The sequence below is a fragment of the Arachis ipaensis genome, chromosome B8, assembly GCF_059453495.1.
Source record: "Arachis ipaensis isolate K30076 ecotype BB chromosome B8, ASM5945349v1, whole genome shotgun sequence".
Taxonomy (NCBI): Eukaryota; Viridiplantae; Streptophyta; class Magnoliopsida; order Fabales; family Fabaceae; genus Arachis; species Arachis ipaensis.
Window position 1 is genome coordinate 7672651 of NC_142443.1, and position 27793 is coordinate 7700443.

Sequence of the window (27793 nt, forward strand, 5' to 3'; positions counted from 1 at the left end):
TGAAAAACACGACGATGAAGATGAAACACGCGAAGAAAAAGGAGGAGAAACACAAAGAAGAAGGAGAGGAAGAAGGAAGAAGAGGAGGAGGAGGAGAAACGCGAAGAAAAAATCACAGTTGTGATTTTCATTGAGGAAGAAGAAGAGTCATTCATAATGGTGAAGGAGCGCTTTGGAAACATGATGCGCGTGTTAACACGCTTTTGTGGGTGAGCATAGCTTCTATTGGGTTTGGCCCAACTTGTAAGACTTGTAAGCCAAAAAGACTTGTATGTGTAGCATAACTCTATATTTTATATTAATGACTCAAATTTAAAATTTAGAATTTAAAATTTACGGTTTATAATTTAGAACTTACAGAGTAGAGTTTATTATTTTATAATTTAAAATATAAAATTTAAAATTTAGAGCCACTACAAAAAAAATATTGAGTACGATTAGATTTACCATTAGAATTATCGTCAGAATAAATCTGATGGTATAAACCTCGTTGGTAATTGTTTACTGGCAGATTTTTTCGTCTGTCCGCTAATTACCGGTGGATTTAGCAGTGGATACTAACTCTTAATTTGGCGAAACTCTGGAGTTTGTTACCGTCGAATTTATTCCCCAGTAAATCCGACAGTAATCTTAAATTTTATTTTTTTTAATTTGTTTAAAAATTCAATATATAATTTTAAATGTTTAAACTCAATAATTTTTAAACTAACAAAATTTAACATTTTACAACTTTCTATAATAATTTGTCTAAAATTTTTCATTAAAAGTTCACAAATAAATTGACACATCAAAGTTTAAGAATAAAAAAGAAAAATAATAATTACTCAAGTATGAAAAAAAGTAGCACCATAACATATACTCTAAATCTAGAAAAGATGAACTTACGTAAGGTTCGATATGAAAAACGAGATACCTCATGGTGGCTAAGTAAATTGCTTAGTTAAAACTATCTAGACAATAAAATATTAAAAAGAAAAATTAATTATACAAATGATATATCTATTTAAGATTCAAAGTAATCCACTAACATGCATATGTATGTCTCTCAAATGGTATATCTATTTAAGGTTATACAATTTCAGCAACTTACAAACTTAATTGGAGGTTTTGCATCATAAACCTACACTATCTATAGGCGCATTTCCTAAATTACATGCAACCTAACCTAACATTATTTAATTTCTAATTACATTAAATTAATATAACAAACCATAATCACACACTTCATTAAAAAATTTAATTAATAATTTAATAAAATACCTAACAACATTTTAAACAAACAAAAAAACTGAAAAAATACAAAAACTATAAAAAAAATTTACCTCTGATGGTGGCTGAAAAATGATAGAAGTGTAGTGGTGACAGAAGGCAGCAGTGAAATCTATAGTGATGGAGCTAAGGTTTAGAAATATAACAAGCAACTAAAAAGAAAAATGGACAACAACCTTACCTTAGCATGGTGGACCCTAGCCACAGTGATAGCAACAAGGCGACGACCTCCGATCGACGGTAAGGGACACCAACAGCGGCGGCACGGTGGAGGCTTTCCTTAGAGATTTCAGCAGTAGTGATGATGACATGCTAATCTGATCTGCGACGACAATATGGCTTATCGGTGGCGACAACAGCTCTAGGTAGTGGCGACGCAACCTTCTTCAATGGAGATCAGATGGAGAAAGATGAGAGAAAAGAGGGAGAGAGTTTGCAAAAGTGAGGGAAAAGAATTTTATATTTGAATTTTATCCTAAATTTACCGTCGGATTTACCGGTAGAAAAATTTGAAAGTAAAATGTTCGTCGTTGCCTAAACGACGCATTTCACTAAATCCTGTTACCAGCCATCGGAATTTTTCGATAGAAAATCTGACGGTAAATTTAGCACTAATAAAATTAATTTTCGTGCCTCTATTTACCGTCGGAGTTAATGGCGGAATTTTAAATCTGACGGTAACTTACTAAGTGACAAATTTTCACTCGTAACTATCGAAAAATTTTCGCCAAATCTATTGGTAATGTCTGTCGCTAAATTCGACGATATTCAACGTATTTCTTATAATCAATGTAAAATTTAAGATTTAGGTGTAACTTTTAGAGAATTATATTGTTAATTGTATATTAAATATTTTTTTTAATTTATGCAATATTAAATTCTATATATGAATCAAATTATTATTATTATTATTATTATTATTATTATTATTATTATTATGCAATTTTCAGTGTAAAATTTAATTAAGTATCACAACTGTTTAATCATGAACGATATTACATTAACAAAAATATTACACTCATCTTAATGTTATCTTAATTAAGAGTTTTTCCCCAAAAAATGCTTGGTTCATTTATATTATCAACACATTACCATTAAACTTTCAATACATAATGATTTGTAATAATATAAAAAGTGTATATAATAATTAACGATTTAATGTCCAAAATAGTCTTTAAAATTTTTAACTCGTTTTAGATTAGTTCCCACAATGGCTTTTGAAATTTCTAACTCATTTTAGATTAGTCTCCTACTTTTTAAAATAATTAAATAAGTTTTTCATTCTCAAAATTGTGAATTTTCATTAGTCTAAAAATTACCAGACGTTTTAACGTCGCTGATGTATGCAGTTAAGTGTCAAGTTGGCACTTAACTATACACTGATGTGGATACACAATAAATTCAATTTAAATTGGTATCTCAAATTTAATTAAAACACCTAAATTAATCCATTCACACTATAAAATTCTAATCCTCAAATGTTCATATTCGTCATTTGTTCTAATACGTTCTTTCTCTTTTTTTTTTGGTGTTCTTCTCCATCTTGTTTTCTATTGTTTTTTTTCTCTTTTTTATGCAAGGCATGATGGGTTGTAGTGATAAAAGTCAAGCAAATTCAAACATAAACATCTCTAAATATTTTAAATCCAAATGTTGGAACAAACTTTATCAAAACTTTTAGATATTTCTGCACTTGCTCTTTTAATTGTCTTTCTTAAAACTACGTTAGTAATACCAACATTTGGGTGGAGTAATTTGGCATTTTATGGTTTTGTTCACTCTTCGTTACTATTGGTTGGTTATTTGTTGGCTCCCTTTGAAAACTTGAGTAGTAACTAGTTTTTTCAATTTTGAGAAGCAGCTAATCAAAAGAGTTGTGATAATTTTTTATCCTGCTTAATTAATTTTTTTTAAATAAATACTAGTGTTTATATATGTATATGTAGTACTTGCATCACCATTATAAAATGATTAGTAGTTAGAAGAGGTTCAAACTTGCTTTCCAATCTTTTTTTATAAATATTTCACTAATAAAATATAATATTATATTGCAAAGTGAATTTTGTATGTGAATAAGAAGAAGAGTTTGTGAGAAAAAAATGGATTCAAGTAATGAGATGAAAATGCAGCAAATTTTTATTTGGCTACGACAAACAGAATCTCTGGTTCCTCAAGTACATACCTATTTTCATTGATCTCAAATTGAAACTTCCTCAACCGCCAACCATCGTCATTTTTTGATATCGTATCTTTTCTTAAGAACCAGCGTGGCAAAATATGCATCCTCTCAATCGACGATGGCGCGCGTCATGCACAGAATCCTCGCCGGTAAAACCCTAGCCTACCTTAAAAATTCTCTCAAGAAGAAGTCTAAAGACACCAACGCCACAATCGCCAATTACTTCGATGTTGCCACCGGTGTTGGTGTCGGAGGCATCTTTACTGCTATGCTATTTGCTACCAAAGACCACAAACATTTGATTTTTGCCGTTGAAGACACTTGGAGGCTGCTGGCCAAGCAAGGTTAATGAGAGGATCATTTGGGATTTGTTTATTCGAAGAAGAGAGAAATTCAGTTTGAAATGGCGTCATTTTATTGCAATTGGATGTTAGACTTAAACGGTGTTATTTAATAAATTATCAAATTAGCATTTAACTGTACATATCAACAATGTGAAAACGGCTAATGACATTTGAATTAATGAAAATTTGTATTTTTGAAAATGAAGAATATATTTAGTATTTTAAAAGTGAGAAATTAAAGTGAATCAAGAATTTTAAAAACCATTTGGGATATTATTTCAATAATTAACTTGAGGAAGATATGAAAATTATATATAAACACCCCCATGGAGCATATATCAATATAGAAAAATTACATAGGTAGCTCTTTTTTAACATTATGAAATTATTACAACATGAAAAATAAGAGTTTAAATTTTATTTCTTTTTCTTTTGTTAAGACGTTATGAAATTAAAAGATTAAGATAACTTGAAATTATAATAACATTAAGTCATGTGTCACCCATGACCCAAGTATCCCAACCTCCTTTTTTTTTTTTGTCGAATCTAATTTTTTTCTTCTTTGGTCGCCGAAATTAATCCTACTTCTGTGTTTTTCTCTTGTTACACCAAAAATATATTTAATTAACGAAAATATTAAATAATTATTAAAATTTATTATTTTTTATAATATTTTTAATTATTAATCTAATTTTTTTTTAATTTAGTAATCTAACATAATATACTTTAGTTTACACTTTTAAATATTAATAGCTAATTGTTCATCAAAAATAATAAATTCTAATAGATCTAATATTTTTCTATAATAAACCAATTTCTAAAATTATCTTTATTAAACTAAGTAAATAATTTGAAATAATAAAAAATTCAAACTAAAATTACGTATAAGTAATAAAATATCTTTTGTGGACATATTTATAAATACTTTTATATTTTTAAAAAAATAATTTAATTTTGATGTACATCTCGTTATATAATATTATAAAAAACAATTAAATTAATAAATTAATTTTTTTTAAGTCCTAAATTCTTGCCGGTGCTGCTATATATAACGCGCGCCGAATTATTATGAAGTGTTAGCTCTCATACCTCTCTCTCGGAAGCTTTAATTTCTTGATTCTTCAACCTCATTTCTTTCTTGTTTCTTCTATCAAATTCTTAGTCCTTACATACGCATTGTCTTTGTTTCGTAACAAAGCAAATATACATTGGTGGTGCAATTAAGAATTGAAGCAGCATCAGCCATATATATATATATATGGTCAAAATGACTTCCAAGAATAACAAGAATAATGAGGATGGTGAGTCTTGGAGAGATGATTTGAGAAAGGGGCCTTGGACGCCGAGAGAGGACGCCATGCTTATCGAGCTCGTAGAGAAGTACCGAGAACGTAATTGGAGTTTATTAGTTCAAAAGAATTCTGAGTTGAGGAGAAGTGGCCAAAGTTGTAGGCATAGATGGCTCGAACATTTAAAGCCTGGCTTGAAGAAGGGTCCTCTCTCTGAAGAAGAGGAGAAACTCATCGTTGATCTTCATTCTCAGTTTGGAAACAGATGGGCTCTAATAGCTACCAAGGTACGCCATATAATGCCTGTTTGATTGATTTGCTGTAATCTTTTATTAGTTGGATCACTTTTTTTGAAATTTGATTGATTTGCTGCAATCATCTTGGAAACTCTTTTGTAATGTTTCAATTTCAATCAAGATTTATTATATTCTAGCAATTGTAAATTATGACCATAATCAGGAATATATAGAACACCAAATAAGATTGAAGAGTGAAGACTATGTGTATATATACCTTTTCAACTACAGTTTTAGTTTTTATGTATAATTGAATCATTTTCTATAATGATTGTAGTCACGTTTATTTACAACTAAAATAGTTAACTCAATTTTGACAATAAAAATATGACTCATATAATTCAGAGTGATTTTCTTTTACTCTGCTTCTGATGATAGTTAAATTTTCTTCATTCTTTATTTCCCTAAACCCCTTGAATCTTATTCTTGGTCTCTTGGATACTCTTTTCTAATGTTTCAATGTTAATCAAGTTTTATTATATTTGGCAATCAGCAGAATCAGTGATAGAACACCAAGCTAAGTGATTAATTAAAGACTCAACTAATATATATATATATATATATATATATATATATATGCTAATGAGATTGAGAAAAATATGAAATTCAGAATTCTAATGAGAATTTATTCTATCTATATCTAGTTAATGCTTCTTTTTTAAAGTTTTTATTTGGATCAAAATTTTGTATATTATGACGATTTAATTTCTGACAAAACTCTATTCAAACCTTACTCTGTCTAACCATCTATATACACTAGAGTACCTAAGGAGTACCTAAGAAGTACCTGATTAATAAAATAAAATACTATTTAATATATAACCTCAATTACAATTTCAGACTATGCCTATATATATAGCAGCTATATAGTTAGACACAATTTTAAGAGATAAATTAATTAAAGGCTAAATAAATATTATTTGTCAAAAATAATTATACTTATTGTCTCCCTTTATCTTTACTTTTGTTCATAACAAGACAATTAGAAGGGAAATTTTAATTAGGTTTTTTTTTATTTATATATATTGCATTGTATGCTTCCTGGCTTCAATTTTATTTTGTTCTATAGATGTTCTAAGAACAATCACATAATATATCAAAACAGCAGACTCTAATTTATTAAAGCTGAAAATTCAGTTATTTTTATATAAAATTAATATTTAAAAATTATTAAATAATAATTTAATTAAATATATTAAATTATTATTTAATATTTATCAGTTATTCATCACTTTATATAAAAATAATTATCGGTAAATCTTTATTTTTATTAAAAAAATTATTTTATTTTTTTCCTTTTAACGAAGGTCACGTATCGAATTTAATTTTTCATTCCAGAATTTTATTTTAGTATTTTGTCTGAATTAATCTCAAATTACTATTTTTATTTCTTTTTTACTTTTCCTTATCTCATCCAACCTTATACCATTTTGATTCAGACCACCACACTTTCACATTATAAGAAGCTTTCTTTTTAAAACTATTACATTATAAATGCACTCAATTTTACATCTTCAATAATTAATTTGGGTTAATAGAGTATTATTCAACTTATTCGTCCACCTAAATAAATATTAGAAATTTAAATTTCATATTGTAAATTCAGCAATTTCGTTTACAATATTCTTATATGTTCTTCGTTTTTAGGTTCCTGGAAGATCAGGCAATGAAATCAAGTGTTTTTGGAATACAAGAATGAAGAAGCGCCCAAGAGAATGGTTACCAGAAGATCCTCCACAAATGCTTCAACAAGCACAACACTTTTCTTCATCAGCTTCATCATCGTCATTTAATTCGGTCTTAGCTTCATGTTATCCTAAAAATGATCTTAGTAGTGTTGAACTGCCGCCAAATATTTCTGCTGCAAATCCTCCACAAAATCATAATCAAAAATAACCTAATCAAACTTCTTCTTCTTACACCAATAATAATGCAAGCTTTGTATTGCCATTAACCCCTATGTCTTCTTGTTATAGAGCATCATCAACATCATCATTACCTCAATGTAAAAGTGGTAGTTTATTGAATGATGTGGTGATGGAGGGTAATGCTCTTTGTCCCAAGGGAAAGTCAAAGATGGATGCGACCATTGTTATTGTTATTGTTATTGAAGAAGGTGAAGAGCCACCATTGCCACCAGTTGGAACCAGTAAAGAGGAAGAAACAGCCACCATTGTTGCAACTCAAAGCTCTTCTCATCAATTGATTTCAACAGGTGAAATAAAACTAACTTAATTATGTTTCACGAGTTTGATTATTATTATTATTGATAATTTATGATTGTGGGTTATATTGTATACAGAGAAGAATGATAATGGAGGTTGTAACAATAACAAGGAGGCATTGAATAATTCCATGCACCAACAAGTGGACGATCAATTGCTTAGCATACTTAAAAATACTCCACTATATTCGCCAGTGCATAAGTGGTACAAAGTTGATGATGACAAGTACTTCCCTGATGATGATGATGGAGATTGGAATGTTGGTAACTTATGGAATTTTGATTGATTGTAATAACTAAAGAAATCGTAGATGTGTTCATTCATATATTTAGAACATACAATTAGAAATCCAATATGGTATGTTAGGATTATAAGTTAAGGAGGGAGAAGAACACACTGCAATTTGAAACTGGGCAGGTTAGGGCAATCAAATTTATTGAGTTTTTCTTTTCTTTTCTTTTCTTTTTAATTTTTGGTGCCCTTAACAAATGTCATGACTTGCTACCAAAAACTACAAAAGTTCGATTTTCACTGCCGAAGACACTTGGAGGTTGCTGGCCGAGAAAGAATAATGGGGAGACGATTTGGGATTTGTTTATTTGAAGAAGAAAGAAAAATAACTTATGACATTTAGACCAACGAAAATTTATATTTTTAAAAGTAAAAAATATATCTAGTCATTTTAAAAAATGAGTGATTTAATTAAAATGAGTTGAAAATTTTAAAAATTATTTAAGACACTACCTCATTAATTAATTTGAGGAAGATATGAAAATTATAAATGTGTAAAGGACCGCGGAGCATACATTAATATAGAAAAATTATATAGGTAACTCCCTCTTAACATTATAAAATTATTACAACATAAAAAATAAGAGTTTAATTTTTTTTTGTTAAGACGTTATGAAATTAAAAGATTAAGATAGCTTAAAATTATAATAACATTAAGTCATGTGTCACCCATATATCGCAACCTCTTTTTTTTTGTCGAGTCTAATTTTTTTTTTCTTTGGTAGCAGAAATTAACTCTACTATGTGTTTTTCTCTTGTTACACCAAAAATATATTTAATTAACGAAAAATTTTAAATAATTATTAGAATTTATTTTTTTTGTTATCATACTTTTAGTTATTTATCATATTTTTTCAGTTTAGTAATTTATAGAAGGTGGCAAAATGGGCACAGGCCAACTCGCCAACTTTATGCAAAATACTAGCATGTCCCACTTTATGGCGGACCGGTGGGTTAGTTCGCTAGACTTTTAATTTTTGAAAAATAAAATTCATTAAAATTAATAAAAAAATAATAATTAAAAAATTAAATACAAATAAAAAATAGTCAAATTATAATATAAATTTTTTTACCATCTTTTTTTATATATTTAATTTCAATAAAATTGTTCAAAATAATATTTGTCAATAGAACTATCTTTATTTTAAAAAATAAGTCACATAATTTAAGTATATATATAAAATTGTAAAATAAAATAAATAAAGTTAATAACTAAAAAAAGAATAAAAATAAAAAATAAAAAAGTGTTTAAAAATTATATAATTATTAATTTTGTAGAAATAATCACTCTTTTATTTAATAAAAAAATTCTTTGGCTCGACTGGTCCGCTCCATCAAAATCCGCAAATTTGACTGTGAGTTTGGCGAATTTTTTAAATTTAGTAGGATCGACCCGATGGATTCGCTCCGTTTACATTTTTGAACATTAATAATTAACTATTTGTCAAAAATGATAAATTCTAATGGCTCTAACCTTTCTCTATAATAGATCAAAATCTAAAATTATTCTTATTAATACTAAAAAATAATTAAAAATAATAAAAAAATCAAACTAAAATTACGTATAACTAATAAAATATCTATTGTGGACATTTATAAATACTTTTATATTCATAAAAAATAATTTAATTTTGATGCACATTTATTCTATCAATGTAGAATAATTTTATTATTTACATATATATTTCATTATATAATATTATAAAAAAATAAAATTAAATTAATAAAATTATTTTTTTTAAGTTCCTCACATAGTGAAATAAGGTTTGTTGTTTTTGCAGTATTTTTTTTAAGTCCCTCGATTGGTGCCGCTATATATAACGCGCGCGGAATTATTATGAAGTGTTAGCTCTCATACCCCTCTCTCTCTCAGAACTCTTTAATTTCTTGTTTCTTCAACCTCATTTCTTTCTTGTTTCTTCGATCGAATTCTTAGTCCTTACATACCTATCGTCTTTGTTTCGTAAAGAAGCAAATATATATTGGTCCGTGGTGCAATTAAGAATTGAAGCAGCATCAGCCATATATAGTGAAAATGACTTGCAAGAATAACAAGAACAATGAGGATGGTGAGTCTTTGGGAGCTGATTTGAGAAAGGGGCCTTGGACGCCGACAGAGGACGCCATGCTTATCGAGCGCTAAATGGAGTTTATTAGTTCAAGAGAATTCTGAGTTGAGGAGAAGTTGAGGAGAAGCAGCAATAGTTGTAGGCATAGATGGTGCGAACATCTAAAGCCTGATTTGAAGAAGGATCCTTTCTCTAAAGAAGAGGAGAAACTCATCGTTGATCTTCATGCTCAGTTTGGAAACTGTTATTGCGTGAAAAGAGGTTTCCGAGGTATAGCCTATTCTGCTGGTGTTTGAATTTGCTTTTCTTGAAAGTGAGAAGAAGGAACATCGTCTTCTTGTAAGGACGGCGACGTTGGGTTCCAACGCTCAAGTTAGCAAGAGTAAAAAATAAAGATGAAGTTATTCCAAATGAATAATGTACTTTCTTCATGTCAGGAATGAATATATTTATAGAATTGTTGTGCCATAGGCAGTTATTTAGTGGGTCTAATATTGTGGAACTGTTACTGAGTGGGTAATAACCGCTCTTTAGTGCTCTTCTTTAGAGAGAATTACGGAGAGATTCCTGTGCCCATCTGGGTTGGCACGTAGTTATTTTATTTTATAGGATAAATCCGTTAGAAGAATAAAACATATACTCTCCACGTACTCCTCATATAATACGTGTGTATATAGTTTGTGTATATAGTTTTACCTGAGCCGAATTATAGTCAACGGACGGATCAGAAACAAATAGGCTCTAATAGCTACCAAAGTACGCTATTGCTTAGATATATATAATGTCTGTTTGATTGATTTGCTGTAATCCTTTATTAGTAGGATCACTTTTTTTGAAATTTGATTGATTTGCTGTAATCATCTTGGAAATTCTTTTGTAATGTTTCAATCTCAATCAAGATTTATTATATTCTAGCAATTGTAAATTATGACCACAACCAGGGATATATAGAACACCAAGTAAGATTGAAGAGTGAAGACTATGTGTATATATACCTTTTCAACTACAGTTTTAGATTTTATGTATAATTGAATCATTTCCTATAATGATTTGTAATCCCATTTACAACTAAAAGAGTTAACTCAATTTGGACAATAAAAACGTTTGATTACAACAGAACTCATATAATTAGAGTGATTTTTTTTACTCTATTATGATTATAGTAAAAAAAGTATTGATTTTGTTTATACACTGGCCCAAAATGAATTCAGGCCCAATAAAGACAAAAAATCTACTTTAAAAGATGGCCTTTACCAAATACTCAACATCTTTAAAAGATCGGCTTATATTTATATGTAACTGTCTTTTTAAATCTTTTCTATTATCTCTATCTTCTCTAAAATATAGTCCCAATTTAAAAAAAATATTTTTTTTAAAAACTAACCTAAATAAATCCTATATATTTTTCGTTTTCAGGTTCCTGAAAGATCACGCAATGACATCAATAACTTTTGGAAGAAAAGAATGAGGAAGCGCCCAAGAGAATGGTTACAGGAAGATCCTCCACAAATGCTTAAACAAGCACGACACTTTTCTTCATCAGCTTCATCATCGTCATTTAATTCGGTCTTAGCTTCATGTTACCCTAAAAATGATCTTAGTAGTGTTGAACAACCGCCAAATATTTCTGCTGCAAATCCTCCACAAAATCATAATCAGAAACAACCTAATCAAACTTCTTCTTCTTCGTACACCAATTATAATGCAAGCTTTGTATTGCCATTAGCTCCTATGTCTCCTTGTTATAGAGCATCATCAACATCATCGTTACCTCAATGTAAAACTGGTGGTTTATTGAATGATGTGGTGATGGAGGGTAATGCTCTTTGTCCCAAGGGAAAGTCAAACATGGATGCAACCATTGTTATTGGTAAGGAGGAAGAAGAATTAGCTGATAAGAGAAAAATTATTGAAGAGCCACCATTGCCACCAGTTGGAACCAATAAAGAGGAAGAAGCAGCCACCATTATTGCAACTCAAAGCTCTATTGATCCAAGCTCTCCTCATCAATTGATTTCAACAGGTGAAATTAAACTAGCTTAATTATGTTTCATGAGTTTGATTATTATGATTGATAATTCATGCTTGTGTGTTATATTGTATACAGAGAAGAATGATAATGGAAGTTGTAATAATAACAAGGAGGCATTGAATAATTCCATGCACCAACAAGTGGACGATGAAACGCTTAGCATACTTAAAAATACTCCACTATATTCGCCAGTGCATAAGTGGTACGAAATTGATGATGACAAGGACTTTCCTGATGATGATGATGGAGATTGGTATGTTAGTAACCTATGGAATTTTGATTGATTGTAATAACTAAAGAAATCCTAGATGTGTTCATTCATATATTTAGAACATATAGAGATTCAATATGGAATGTTAGGATTATAAGTTAGGGAAGCAGAAGAACACACTGCAATTTGAAACTGTATAGGTTAGGGCAATCAAATTTATTGAGTTTTTCTTTTCTTTTCTTTTCTTTTTTTTTTTAAATTTTTGGTGCCCTTAGCAAATGTCATGACTTAGCTTGTTAATATATATATATAGTACTTAAAATAAAATTCTCAAACACAATATATATTATAAAACAAATTTTAGGATTAGCTATATATCTTGTGCCATAACAAAAACATATTTTAAAAATATAATAATATTTTTTATTTACTCAATAATACATTAAAAATTAAAATATTTTATATTTTTTATAATTATTAATAAAACATTTTTATAATATTTTTAAAATGTATTTTTAAATCACATGTTAACCATACCCAAAGATTTAATTAATAAAAGATGCGGCAAAAATATTAAAATTTTTTGAATTAACACCTTTTTTGGGTACATAGAAGTAATAAATAAATAATATTATTAGAGTTCATAGTTTGTGAACGAAAAACGAGTCATAACCTTTTTTTTATTTTATATTTTTTAATTAGTGTTGAAATAAATAAATAATTTTAATGTAATAAATATGTAATTCAGGAATCAGATTAATTATATATGTATACAATTAATTTAGGGTTACTTGTAGGATTTTTTTAAAATAAATAATTTCATTATTTTAATTATCAAAATAAATAATTTATAATATATTTATTAACTTACACTACATTTATTTATTTTATTTACAATGTAAACAAAATATATGTATTTATAAATAATTAAATATAATTTTTAAAAATAATAAAAAATATTAATAATTTAAATTGGACTAAACTCTTTAAAATAAAATTTTTTAAATAATAAAAAAATAGACGATTTTAAATAATAGAAAAGATGAACAGTCTATTTCAAATAATAAAAAAAATGGACGATTTAGAAAATAAGTAAAAACACACATGAGTTAAACTGCCCACTATTAATACGATTATCCTTTTTCTGGTTTATGGTATAAGAGTACATAAAAATTTGAAATATAATTTAAAAAGTCTTATCTAAAAAGAACTCAATAGAGATGAATCACATTATAACAAACTTTGTATAACCAACTTAAATAGATTAATTGGGTCATCAAATAAATCACGTATATTTAATTATATTTCAATTTTTTATGTATTCTCATGCAACAAACGAAATTTAAAATATATATAATTTAAATTTAAAAATTAATACTCTTAGAATACATAAAGAATTTAAAAGTTTTGTCAGTTAAAAATTACATCTTAATTAAAAATTTAATAAACAAATTATATCTCAGTTAAAAATTTAAAATATTATTTGAATTGATTTAATGTAAATCCTAAAAAAATTCTCAGTGGATGAAAGTGAGTGAGTGGAAGAAACAATAGTATTAACAGTGGGCAACTTATCTATCCTATTATTTAAAATCGTCCCTCTTTCTTATTATTTAAAATATTTAATTTTTAAGAGTTTGTTTCAATTTAAATTATTAATATTTTTATATTTTTAAAAATTATATTTAATTATTTATAAATACATATATGTAAAATTATTTGGTTTACAGTATAAACAAATAAATAAATATGATGTAAATTGGTAAATTCACTACAAATAATTTATTTTTGATAATTAAAATAATTAAATTATTTATTTAAAAAATCCCTTACTTGAATCTATTAAAATATAAATAAAATAAAAATAATTTTTTTAATTAAAATAATTATTAAAAAATTTTAAAATTTATTGTACTTTATTATAAATATTTTTTCATATTATAAATATTTTAAAAATTTAGATATTATTATAAGAATTGAATTTAGTACATTGTATATAAATATTTTTTAAAAGAAAATTAATTTTTTTAAATTTTTTTATTTTAGTAAAAAATTATAAGATAGCGTTTGTTTTGAGGTACTAGGTCGAAGACTGAAAGACTGGAACTCGATCAATATCATGTTTGTTGGCTTAGAGACTAGTACTAAAATTTCAATCTCTATCTTTAAAATTTCAGTACCTCCAAAAATGTGTAGACAGATGAAACTGAAATTTTTGAGAAGAAAACTGACATTTTAATAACATTTTATATCTAAAATACCTCTATTTCAATTAATTAATTCCTACTTTACTCTGTGTACAAATTAAATTAGAGTTTCATTTTTATTCTATTTTTTATCTTCCACTTTATACCAAATACAATACTAAGATTTATTTCAATTTTTATTTCTCAATTTCAATTTTTCAAACTATGTCTATCTTCCAAACACTACTTAATAAACTACCGGCCACGTTCAAATCAGTTAAAGATAAAGTTTGAACTGGCTTAATCTATTTTCATCTCAACATGTATAAGATTATAAATGTTAAATTAAATAAATAATTTTATATTATTATCTTTTTAGTATTTTTTAAAATTAAATTGTAAGGATTGTAACAATAAAAAAAATTGCAAAAGTAGTCAAATTCTTGCTAATTTGTTTTGTCCTCGTTAATTAGTTTTTGACTTTGTGTGAAACGTTGATTTTGTACTAAATACCACTAGAAATAATATTTTTCAGCGATATTTTTTCCTGTGAAAGTATGTTGTTGATGGCAATTAGAAATTTATCCCAACAAAAAAAATATTATCGCATGTTGTGATAAAAAAATTTCGTTGCAAAAATATTTTTAGTCAACGTCAATCAATTTTTAAAAAGTTATTTTATTTAGTTTAAATTATTATTCTAAACTTTAAATTATAAAATTTTAATTTTAAATTTTAAATTATAAATCCTAAAATAAAGTTGACTAGTATTAATTAGTTAAAACTTAAAAGTTAATTTTCTATATTTTTTGCATATTAAATTCTTAATTTTTTTTAAGAAAAGAAATTGTACAAAATGCAATATTTTTTTCAATTTGTTCTTTCTCCTTATCAATTAGGTTTTGACTTTTGTGAATCATTGAATATTTTAAAGTTTTAAGAATCGGACATTCGGACCAATTATTAAACCGTTTTACTTACTGATTTATTAATTTATTAGTCCAACCGATCCAACCGTGATTCAACAAAAAAAATCGTTTTAAAATAAAATAAAAAAATAAATTATAAAGCAACTCTTATCAACACAATAAAAAACAATCAATAAATCATCAACACAATAAAAATTATACAACATGTTTATTGTTATAATATAAAATTACAAAACATGTTTGTTTAATAGTTAATACATTGATAATATCAATCCTTTAACTTCTAAAACATAAATTTCAAGAGACTTGTTAAGAAGCTTCTATTTTATTACCATACTTCCTAAAAGTGTTTTGTCTATTGGCATGTTATTTATTATTATGACGACTGCCTCCATTACCAGTTCATTGTGCCGATGGTTTTCAATGCTATAAGCTACTCCACTCCCAACTTTGAGCTGCTCTTTAGAGGTGGCAAAACGGGTCGAGCCCGTCGGGCCGATCCACTAAACCCGCTAAAAAAGGCGGGTCGGGCTAGGATTTGGAGCCCACCAAATTGGCAGATTTTGGCGGCGCGGGGCGGGCCAGTCCGCTGGGTCGAATTTTTTATTTTTATTTTTTTATTAAATAAAAGAGTGATTACTATTATAAAATTAATAATTATAGAATTTTTAAACACTTTTTTTTCATTTTTTGTTTTTATTCTTCTTTTAGTTATTAACTTTATTTATTTTATTTTACAATTTTGTATATATGTTCAAATTATGTGACTTATTTTTTAAAATAAAGATGATTCTATTGACAAATATTATTTTGAACAATTTTATTGAAGTTAAAAATTTTTAAAAAATAGTAAAAAAATTATATTATAATTTCACTTTTTTTATTTGTATTTGATTTTTTAATTATTATTTTTTGGTTAATTTTAATGAATTTTATTTTTCAAAAAAAAAAGAGTCAAGCAGGCTAGCCCGCCAATCCGCCATAAAGCGGGGTGGGCTAGCATTTTAAACCCATTTTAGTTGGCGGGGCAGGCCGGTCCGCCCTGTTTATGGGGCGGGCCTAAGCGGGGCGGGTTGGGGCGGGCCGGCCCGCTTTGCCACCCCTACTGCTCCCTAATAAAGTTTCAAGTAGATAATTCAAAAACATATTAATACTATAGCTCAAAACATATTAAAGCTTGAGGTGTATGCATGTATTAAGTGAAATCAAAGCAAAAATAACCAAGAGAAAAACAATTTATTATTTGAATTTAAAAGAGAAACTGCAAACATAACATTTGTTTGTCTAGGATGTGAAGAAATCAAAAATCAATTTTGATTTCTCTACACATTAAAAAGATGACAATGCAAGTTGATAAATATAAACTAGAAGGTTTATTAGTTACAAATTTGATACAATATGGCATGTCTAGGTTAATAGCGTACAAAATCAAGAGACAGGAATCAAGCATTCATTCCTACTGCACAACAAGAATCTTCGGTCTCAAAAGATGAGACTTTTCTATGAGATGAGTATTTCTTAACTGCTTAATTATGTTTGGTTTGGTCATAACTACTCACAAAAACTCTAATTAGCAACACAAAAATCAAATAATTTCACATTCAGAAATCAAGAACAATTAGCCCCAAAAAAAAAAAAAACAAAAATAGCAGCAACAGCATAATAAGACAAAATTAATGATTTTACATTTAGAAATCTAGAACAATCAGCAACACAATGACAAAAAGATAGCAGAAGAACCAAAGCTAATCAATAATCACAACACTTACAAAACAACAGCATAGCAGAACCAAACAAAGAAATAAATTTATCACATCAAAAGTTACCAAAACACACAAAGAAATTAAAAGAAGAAAGGTACAAACCCTAGGATAGAGGACACGGCGTGACTGAGGGTCGCAGACGATAAGGATCGCGGCAAGTAGGACGGCTGAGAAGCAGATGACGACTTGACCGAGAGGAGGAGGAAACGACGGTGCTTGCAATGATTCTTCCTCTATTTGAGCGCGACGGCGAGCGGCGAGACAACGACGAGCAGGGAGACGACAGCGAGCAGCTCCAACCCTCAACCAGAGAAGCCACAGGACGATGGGGATGACGTGTTGAGCTACAAGAGGGGCTGGGTTCAGGACAGCGGGAAAGAAGAAGTCGCGGAGGCGCCGACAACAACGGATAACGGCAATAGAACCCTAATTTTTGAACTTTGAAGATTTGCTTTTCTGATTCTGATTCTAAATGAATAACGAAAGGGGAAGGGTGTTGGGGGAAGGGGGTTGACGTGTTACGCTTTCGGTGTTGTTTTTAATCAAAACGGCGTCGTTTATAAGAACCGGTCGATTCACGGTCCAGTCCAACCGGCTAATAACTGTCCAATTCAATAATTTTCAAATGGTTTTTATTCTAACAGTTTTAAATACTAGATCAGACCGTTTATATTGCCGGTTTTTGATTTAACCAATTCGATCAGCCGATTCGATCCGATTTTCAGAACCATGGAATATTTACGAATGATGAGTTATTAAATTATGGTTGAAGTTTTTAATAATAATTGTATTGTATCAATATTATTCAGTATTGAATAATATATAAGTTTTAATCTATATAATTTTATTCAATATATTTTAACGTTCCTTGCTTGAGTTATAAAGTACAAGCTAAGTATTAATATTATTCATGTAAAAAAAATAAGAAAAATAAAATATTAAAAATTATAATTAATAAATAGCAAATATTAATTTGGTGAGAGAAAAGGATCAATACATAGAGTAATAAAAAATCAATTTAGGTTGATTGATTGATTAATTCATTTGCTTGTTTAAATGTCGGAAGTTTAAATTTCGTCTTGTATATATAATAACTTATTGACTTAATTTTAAATTTATGATAAATTAGTTCTTATTTTATGTGACTAAGATATTATGGACAATAAAAAAAATTATAAAATAATAAAAATAAATAAATTAGTGTAACTTATTAAAAAGGTGAACAAAATAAAGCATGTTTAAAATAAATACTCAATTTAATTTCTATTTATTTTTACAAAAGACAACTTAACTCTTTTATGAAAAAATAAAATATATTAGCCTTCGCAATGACATTATTATTTTGAAAAGATACGGATAATTTGTTTAAAAAGATAACTTAACTCTTTTATGAAAAAATAAAATGTATTAGCCTTAGCAGTGACATTATTATTTTAAAAAGATGCCGATAATTTATTTAAATTAAAGTAAAAATTTATATACAATTTTAAATGAAGTTAATATTTCACATAAAATTAATAATTATTAAATAATTTAAATAATTTGACTAAATTTTTGTTTAATAATTTTTAATTATTAATTTCACATAAAATTAACCTCACTTAAATTTTCAAGTAAAATTAATACATGTATATATCTTGTATTGCTTCGTGGTCTTAGCAATAATAGCGTGTACATCATAGCTTTATCGATAAGACTAAGAAAATTCTTCAGAGAACAACTTAATTACTTAAATTCCGCTCGCGCATGACGCATCCGCATTTGCGTTTTTTAGAGGAGAATATCGGCCGAATCGGATTTAATTAAATTTGCATTTGGCTCAAGAGATTATTAATTTATTTTGATATGATTTAAAAAGCAATTTAAAATAAATTGGATTAATTTGATGTAAAATTTGCATACTAAATTTATAAATTTTATATATTAAAATAATAAAATTTTATTTTTAAAAATTAAATTTTGTAAATATTATATTATATTTATATTAAAATAAATTATTTAAAACAAAAATAATAGTGTATAATATAAATTTTATATATTAAAATGATAAAATTTTAAAAATTAAATTTAATAACTATTATATTATATTTATATTAAAATAAATTATTTAAAATAAAAATAATACTGTATAATATAAAAAATATTAATTAAAATATAAAAATATAATATGACATTACTAATTTTATTTTAAAATATATATTTATTATAAGAAATAACTTTCAGCATAAAAGCTCATATTTAATCGGGGACACTGCTCATATCTTAATCTAAAAATACAAAGTCAGGTCCGCTAAGCATAAAGGTCCACCAAAGACCCCTTTTTTACCTGATCTCGTCAGAAATTAAACGCGACGAGCACGGCCAGTTTTACTCATCCAAATAAGTAACTGCCTTCTCAAGTCTCTTTTACTATCATTATCACTTATAAAAGATAGATTTTAACAAACTCTCAAAATAAAAGAAATGGTTATCCACCTATAAAGATGGAAGTACTCAAAAAATATGGTTATCAACTCTATTATAAATACACTGATACTCCTCATATATGGACATTCTAATATACTTAAAATTTGCTAAAAGTTCTTGCTGACTTAAGTATCGAAGTTTTTTGCAAATATCATCCCCCACCTCTTCATAAAAAATTTGGATGGCGGTACTTTGACACAAGAACAAGTCGGATGCTGTCTCATAAGGAGTCTGAACCTTACGTCCACATCCAAATCATTATTTTAGGTAATTCTCATAACAACATGTATAAATTTGTGCTAGAAAGGAGACGAGTTCTGTGACTATTAATAGGAGTGATATCAGTGTTATGTTGGTGAAAATATTGTGATTAAATGTAGGTGAATACATTAATTAACTCATATGCAATTAGTTAATAGTTTGACCCATTCATGTCATACGAGCTGAAAGTCTTTTCTGAATTTGTAAAGCTACCAACAATGTAAAACCATGATTACACAATTTTGCAAGCTTTTTATAATAAATTTCAGATTTATTACAAGAACAATTATTTGGAGAACACAATTCTTTTAGATTATTGGTAAGGAAATGACTGACATTTAATTGGAGGGTTAATTTTGTTGGACTTAGTCACAAAATGATAATAAATATTTATGGAAGACTGATACAAGAAAAAAAATATGAAAGACACCTTATTCATTAGAGGACTGAAAATTTTAATTTGTTATTATTATTAGTAGTAGTAGTAATACTGGATAACACAATCAATAATAGTTTGCAGATCTAACTTCTCTCCAAGTTATTTTCTTGAAATCAAAATTCCTCAAAATTCTATCCAATACTAACACATAGACTAATATGTTTGGATGTGGATGTGGATGTGGATGTGGACTATTAAGAAGTGTATTGCAAAGATTTTTCGACTAACTATCATATAAGAGTTCAGTTACTGAATTTTTGCCAAAAACGACATCGGTAATAAAAAACCCATTTATCACATTTTTGTCAAGAAAATATATTAGTGACAAAAAGCCCAATAAAATTATTTAATTATTTTCCTGCTAATTATTGAACATAGTTGTGATCTCTGTATTGAAAATACGAAATTACATTACTGCTTTAGCGGTGGGAATTCATCTACAGCCAAGGATTTATTTAAAAATTTTTAAAAGGTTTGTAGATGAGAATAGATTAATAGATGTTGATTTTAAAGGTAACAAGTTTACATGATTTAGTAATCCAAAAAATAATTTTATTACTAAAAAAAATTAGATAGGGTGTTAGTAAACTGGAAATGGATGTAAATATTTCAGAACGTTATTTTAAAAGCTTCTCCAACTATAAGTTTGGATCACTACACTTTACTTCTTGAAACACAACCGCTGATTCGTATAAGAAAGGATTTTAGGTTTGAGGTTTTTTGGACGAAACATGAAGAATACAAAGAGGTGATCAAGCAGAGTTGGCTTTTGGATGACGGAAATAGAAATTGTTGGAATCAGTTTATAAGGAAGAGAAATAGATGCAAGAAGGAACTGATAGAGTGGAGTAGAAGAAAGTTTAAGAGAGCAGATAAAGAAATTGAAAGAAAAAAAAATAGAGTTACAATACATTCAGAAATCGGATATGTTAGAAAGAGATAAGAGGCGAGAGTATGAACTGAAAAGGCAAACTCTGAACTATGAAAACAGGAAGAGAAGTATTGGGGACAAAGATCAAGACTGAAATGGTTAAAATGGGGAGATAAAAATACAGTCTTTTTTCATGCAACTATAATTCAGAGAAGGAATAGGAATAGAATAGAAAAATTAAGAAATGAGTTAAGACAGTGGATTCAAGGAGAGAAAAATGTGATGAGGTTACTGAAAAGACATTTCACCAAGTTGTTTACCTCTACTGGAGTTAGAAATTTGGAGGACTGCATAAGAGAAATACTTAGGAGAGTTACTAAGGAGATGAACGAGGAGCTTATGGGAAGGATCAATGAGAAGGAAATTAAGGAAGCGGCCTTTAGTATGGGCGGTTTAAAGACTCCGGATCCAAATGGTTTAAATGGGTTATTTTTTCAAAAACATTTGGATATTTTGAGTAAGAAAGTGTGTGAAATTGTTAAACAAATTTTTGAAGAAGGCATCATACCAGAAGATTTAGGTGAGACAACCGTTGTTTTGATTCCCAAAATTAGTCAACCAGAAAGTTTAAATCATCTTAGACCCATAAGCTGTTACAATTTTGTGTACAAGATTATAACGAGGGTTTTGGTGGGAAGGTTAAGGAGAGTGTTAGATGCTATCATATCTCCAGTTCAAAGTGCTTTTGTAAAAGGAAGAATCGTATAGGATAATATAGTAATAGTACAAGAAGCCTTTCACAAATTAAACAAAAAAGAAAGGCTTGGAAGCAATGACATAGTCATTAAATTAGACGAGAATAAAGCGTATGATAGACTAGAATGGAATATTTTGGAAAGAGTTTTAGAAGAGTTCGGTTTTAGTAATGAGTGGGTGAAGTTGATGATGAGTTGTGTGAAAAGTGTTAGTTATAGGTTCAAAATAAATGGAAAATTGTCTAGTAAGATCAGTCCCCAAAGAGGACTTAGACAAGGAGATCCTCTATCATCCTATCTCTTTATTTTAGTTACTGAGAGCTTTACTATTCTCATGGAAAATGCGGCAAGGGATAATCTAATTTCACGAATTAGATTAGCTCCCACAGCTCCAGTTATTACTCATTTATTATTTGTTGATGATTATATTATTTTTGCAGGGACGCAAGAAGAGGAGGTTTATTAGCTCATTCAGATAATTAACAAATATACAAAGGCATCAAGTCAAAGAATCAACACTGAGAAATCTGGGTTGATTGTTGGAAGTCAGGTATCTATTCAGAGCAGGGTGAACATAGAAGAGATCACTGGCATGGCGACATGGAAACTAAGGCTGCCAGCGAGTTGGGAAAGATCAAAGAAAAGAGCATTGGAGTGGATAAAGGAGAAGATGCTTGACAAAATGCAAGGATGGAAGAAAAAATTATTAAATCAAGCTGGAAAGGAGGTATTGATAAAGGAAGTTGACGAGTTTGGAAAATTCTAAGTTAATATTAGTAATGACTAAACATTATTAATATAATTATTTACAAAATTATTAATTTGATCTTAATTCATACTTGTTTAATTAATAATTTTGTTGGTGCAGATTTTGCTATTGGGCCAAAAAAATAGCAAGCCCAAGATGTTGGAAGTGAATCAGCCTTGGTTATAAAAATTGTTAAATATTGTGGCTGAAGCAATATTTTGATTATTGGGTCAGATTGATTTAAGTAAGCCCAATTAAAACTAACATTCAGCATTGATACAAAATTCCTTTGATCCTTATGGCTGAATTGTTGTTATGTTATTTGGGCCATTCAATCATTACTATGAGCCCAAATTATTTTGCTTGCTTGGTCCGAAACCAATTGAGAGAGAAAGCAAATATTTTTGCTTCATGCTTCCAACAGATCCCATTTTCATCATGTGGTGGATTTCAAAATTTTCTTTGCTTGAGTTAATTACCTTGGAAACATGAAAGAGAAAATGTCAAAGTGATTTGATGGCATTAAGTGTAGCTTACACGCTACTACACAAAGCATGGAGAGTTGCACCTAATTAATTTATTTGTGATAACATTCATAGCTTTGCTTTTTTCTTTCTTCTTTCTCTACACCTTCTTCTCTTTCGGTCATTTCAAAACAGAGAAAGCATGGAAACTAAAGCTAGCTACCGAAAAGAAGAAAAAGCAAGCAACAAGACCATTGTAATGATGGCAAGAAAAAGAAAACAAAAAGTATATTGTAGCTAAGATCTTCAACCAAGAAAGGTAAGATTTGGTGAAGAGATCTCAGCCTCTCCATACCAAAAATGGATGATGAAGATTTCAGTCAGTAGAGGAAGATCCTTGGAAGGATGGCTTGTCTCTGATTTTGCTCAACCACCACAGGAGGTTGCTACAGTGGCTACGTGATGGAGGAGGCAGAAGTTGGAGCAGATGAAGCTATCATCATCATAACTCATCAAGGGCTATGAATCCGTCTTGGAGAGCAAGGCAAGATGGAAGGCTCAGATTGATGAAGATTGGTGACCAAGGAAGGACTAGAGGTAATTGCATGTTGGGTTTTGCATTTGGTTATCTCTCCTCTCTCTGTGGCCGAACCGGTTTACATGAAGAAGAAGAAGATTAGCTTGGTTCATTTGGTTTCAACCGCGGAGGCTTTCCCCTCTATATAAGGGTGAATAGCCAGGGCTTGAAGTAAGGAGTGAGAGTGCAAGGCACAAGGTTCTCATAGCTATCTAAGCTAATAGAATTTCTTCTCCTTCAATGTTTTCTATTTTTAATTTTTCTATTTAATTTTGTCTGTCTTGAGTCTCATGGAAAAAGGCAAACAGTGAGATTTGTATGAAAAAGCCATAGAGCGGAAAAAGGCAAAGAGTGAAAAATTAAAATAAAAAGCCATAGATGTCCTTAGAGGTCCTTTGTACATTTGTGTTGTGTTTCATGATTCTGTGGGAATCCCCTTGCAAGTTGGGTTAGCACTTAGCAGTTGAAAGCTTGGCAGTAACCAAGTCAAGTTCAGGATTGGGGTTTAGATTCTGGACTTGTCCCGAATAGGAATGGTAGTTCCTAGGGAGAATTGGTGATTGTAATCAAGAATGATTATAGTGAAATTCCATCATCATTGTGATGGAGACTGGATGTAGGATGCATTGTACTTAGCAGCTGAACCAGGATATATCTGGGTGTAATTTTCTCTCTCTTCTACTCCATTTCTGAATTCTGCTGCACAGGAGATAAAACTGAAAAATATCTCGTGCCGGGTCACGAGATAAAAAAAAAAAGTCTCGTGGCTGGGTACGAGACAAAAATCAAAAAGTCTCCAGAAAGTGTCTCAAAGGCTAGCAAGTGTTTTTAAGTGAAAAAAGGGGCTAAGATTCAACCCCCCTTCTCTTAGCCACTGAAAACCATCAATTGGTATCAGAGCTTGGTCTCAAAGAGATCAAGCTTTGCAGCTTGGAGAAAAGATCCAAATGGCAGAAAACAGTGGCTCAACTCTGGTGTCCTACAATCTGACAGAAGGACAGTCAAGCAACAGACCTCCTCTTTTCAATGGGAAAAACTACACCTATTGGAAGGAGAGAATGAAGATCTTTGTGCAAGCAGTGGATTACAGACTCTGAAAAATTATCTTGGAGGGTCCTCAGTTTCCAACCACTACAAGTGCTAAAGGAGTGATCTCACTTAAACCGGAAGCCAGCTGGACCGAAGAAGACAGAAAGAAGGTGGAGCTCAATGCCAAGGCTATCAACTTGCTCAACTGTGCTGTCAGCTTCGAGAAATACCGACGGGTATCACGATGCACAACGGCAAAGAAAATCTGGGACAAACTTCAAATCACTCATGAAGGAACCACCATAGTAAAGAAGACAAGGATAGACATGTTGAACAGAGAATATGAAATGTTCTCAATGAAGGAAGGAGAATAAATAGATGAAATGTTTGAAAGATTCAACATTATCATTGTTGGCTTGGATGCTATGGGAATTACATATCCTGATTATGTGCTTGTGAGGAGAGTTCTAAGATGTCTTACTAAAGAGTGGAAAACAAAATCTTTAATCATATCTGAGAGTAGTGGTCTAGATTCCATGACATAGGATGACTTGAGAGGAAACCTACTTGCTTTTGAAAATACTTATTTGAAAAAAGATTCAAAAAAGAAAGGAATTGCTTTTACTTCTGTTACTAACCCCCTGGATGATGAATCCAGTGATAATTCCTCTGAAAATGAATTTGTGTTGTTTGCCAAAAAATTTAGGAAAATGGTGAAGTTCAAGGAGAGAAGCAAGGGAAGCAGCTCTAGGAAACAAATGAAAGATCTCAGCAAGGTGACATGTTACAACTGCAAAGAAACTGGGCATTTCAAGTCAGATTGCCCTAAGTTGAAGAAAGAAGAGAAGCCAAAGAAGGGAAAGAAGAAAGGGTTGATGGCTTCTTGGGAGGAAAACGATTCTGAAGATGATGAATCCGAAACCAAGTCTCAACCATGTCTTATGGCAGACCACGTTGAACAGGTCGTCATTTCTAACCCTGATACTGAAGCTCTTCATCTTATGATAGATCATCTCTAAAAAAATAAGATGCTTTTTGCTGGATAATCAAGATCTTGAACAACAAATCACCATTCTTAAAGCAGAAAAAGGTTTTCTCAAAGAAAAACTAAGGGAGGCCGAAACTGCTGTAAATCTTGTTGAAGAAAACAAGCAGTTAAAAGCCCAACTTAGGAGCTGTGAAAGTGATCATTTTGTTGTTGCATATGTAAATTGTTTTAAAGAAAATGAAGAGTTGCTTAAAGAGGTCAAAAGGTTTAAAAAAGACTTGGCCAAGTTCACTCAAAGTTCACTCAAACCAGCATTGAGACACAGAGTCATCCATCAGTAGCGCATAGGAGTATAATTGGGAATAGTGAGGAGCCAAAAAAGGAAGGAAGGAGGGGCTATGGAGGTGGTCACCGAGAGCTTCAACGCATGCCAGGAAGCACCGCGGGTGGAGAGGATTGGGGCTGTCACAACACTCGAGTAGGATCTTCTTCAATGCATCGGCAAATGCAGTCCAAGGATAATACAACCTCATGCAAATGGGCGACAGGTCGGATTCAATTCGAGGAATTACAAGGGTCGTCCATGGAGAACGAAAAACAGGCATCTCAAATCGGGGGAGGGCGGCAGCTGCGATTGGCGACATCAGAAGACTTATACAGGATGTTTCATTGAACTCGGGTTTAGGCTATTGGCGAGAGTAGAGGAACTGGGTCTTAACTCCATGCAACAATCTTCTTGAATCATGAGGAGAAGCTTCGGAAGCTTTGGTTTTTTCAGAGACAGTGAGCGTGGAGGAGAAGAATTGGGATCTAGGTGGGTTGGCGGGTTATTTTGGGGGTAAAGATGCGGGTCGGGTTCGGTTCTGGTTATGTGCGTCGGGTAGGCCAAGTCCAAAAAAAAACATTACTACTTTAGCATAGTTTTTGCTGTAGAAACAACACTCAAAGCAGACATTATCCCCTACGAAAAATATTTGTCTATCAAAGATTCTTCCAACACAAATATACATATATAGACATTTTCAGACCATCTACATACAAGATTTGACCTAATTTAAATAGTTAATTTTTCAAAATTAAACACATTATTTTGTTAATGATATTCTTAAACTAGTATTTTTACCCGTAATAACATTACAGGAATATAAATTTTTTAAATCTATGGTCTACTTTGTTGTGAAAATATAGATTATGCATGACACAAAAGATTTATAAAATCAAACTACTTTTACAAAAAAAAAAGGTCATAGGTTGACAAAAGTCTCTGGTTAAGAAGACCAAAAAATCTGTAGATAAAAAAATCAATTCAGTAAAGTCATAATATACAGAATCATATCAATTTGGGTTCAATTTCAACTAGCCAACAAAGACATCAAAGAGAAGAGGATTTACCGGTAAGAGGAAAAGTGGAAATAGGGAATAGAGATGTAACCAGAGTTGAGACACATGGTCATCCATCAGCAGCGCATGGGAGTATAATTGGGAACAGTGAGGAGCCAAAAATGGAAGGGACGAGAGGCTATGGAGGTGGTCACCGAGAGCTTCAGCGCATGCTGGGAAGCACCGCGGGAAGAGATGATCGGGGCTGTCACAACACTCAAGTAGGATCTTCTTCAATGCATCGGCAAATGCAGTCCAAGAATAATACAACCTCATGCAAATGGGCGACAGGTCGGATTCAATTTGAAGAATCACAAGGGGCATCCATGGAGAATGAAAAACAAGCGTCTCAAATCAAGGGAGGGCGGCAGCTGCGATTGGCGACATCGGGAGACTTATACAGATTGTTTCGTTGAACTCGAGTTTAGGCCATCGGCAAGAGTGAAGGAATTGGGTCTGAGTTCTATGCAACAATCTTCTTGAATTATGAGGAGAAGCTTCAGAAGCTTTGGTTTTTTCAAAGACAGTGAACGTGGAGGAGAAGAATTGGAATCTAGGTGAGTTGGCGGGTTATTTTAGAAGTAACGATGCGGGTTGAGTTCAATTCTGGTTGTGTGGGTCAGGTAGGCCAAGTCTAAAAAAATAAATATTACTGCTTTAGTATAATTTTTGCTGTAAAAATAACATTTAAAGTAGACATTGTTTTTTACCAAAAATATTTATCTATCAAAG

General features: G+C 30.0%; 1 protein-coding gene across 1 annotated transcript; it reads left to right on the forward strand.

The window, feature by feature from the left end:
- Positions 1–11426: 11426 nt before the first annotated feature.
- On the forward strand, positions 11427–27477 carry LOC148547102 (uncharacterized). Its single transcript, XM_088495298.1, has 4 exons — positions 11427–11985; positions 12070–12247; positions 25400–25618; positions 27042–27477. Exons 1-4 carry the CDS (start codon positions 11427–11429, stop codon positions 27475–27477), a joined length of 1392 nt encoding a protein of 463 aa, XP_088351424.1.
- The last annotated feature ends 316 nt before the right edge of the window (positions 27478–27793 follow it).

What these genes read in the sequence shown, in the direction of transcription:
- LOC148547102 (XM_088495298.1), top strand. Translation starts at nt 11,427, where the DNA reads ATGAGGAAGCGCCCAAGAGAATGGTTACAGGAAGATCCTCCACAAATG. An exon ending in TCATCAATTGATTTCAACAG is followed by an intron (nt 11,986 to 12,069) that starts GTGAAATTAAAC and finishes TATTGTATACAG; the next exon opens with AGAAGAATGATAATGGAAGT. An exon ending in GATGATGATGATGGAGATTG is followed by an intron (nt 12,248 to 25,399) that starts GTATGTTAGTAA and finishes CAAAAAATTTAG; the next exon opens with GAAAATGGTGAAGTTCAAGG.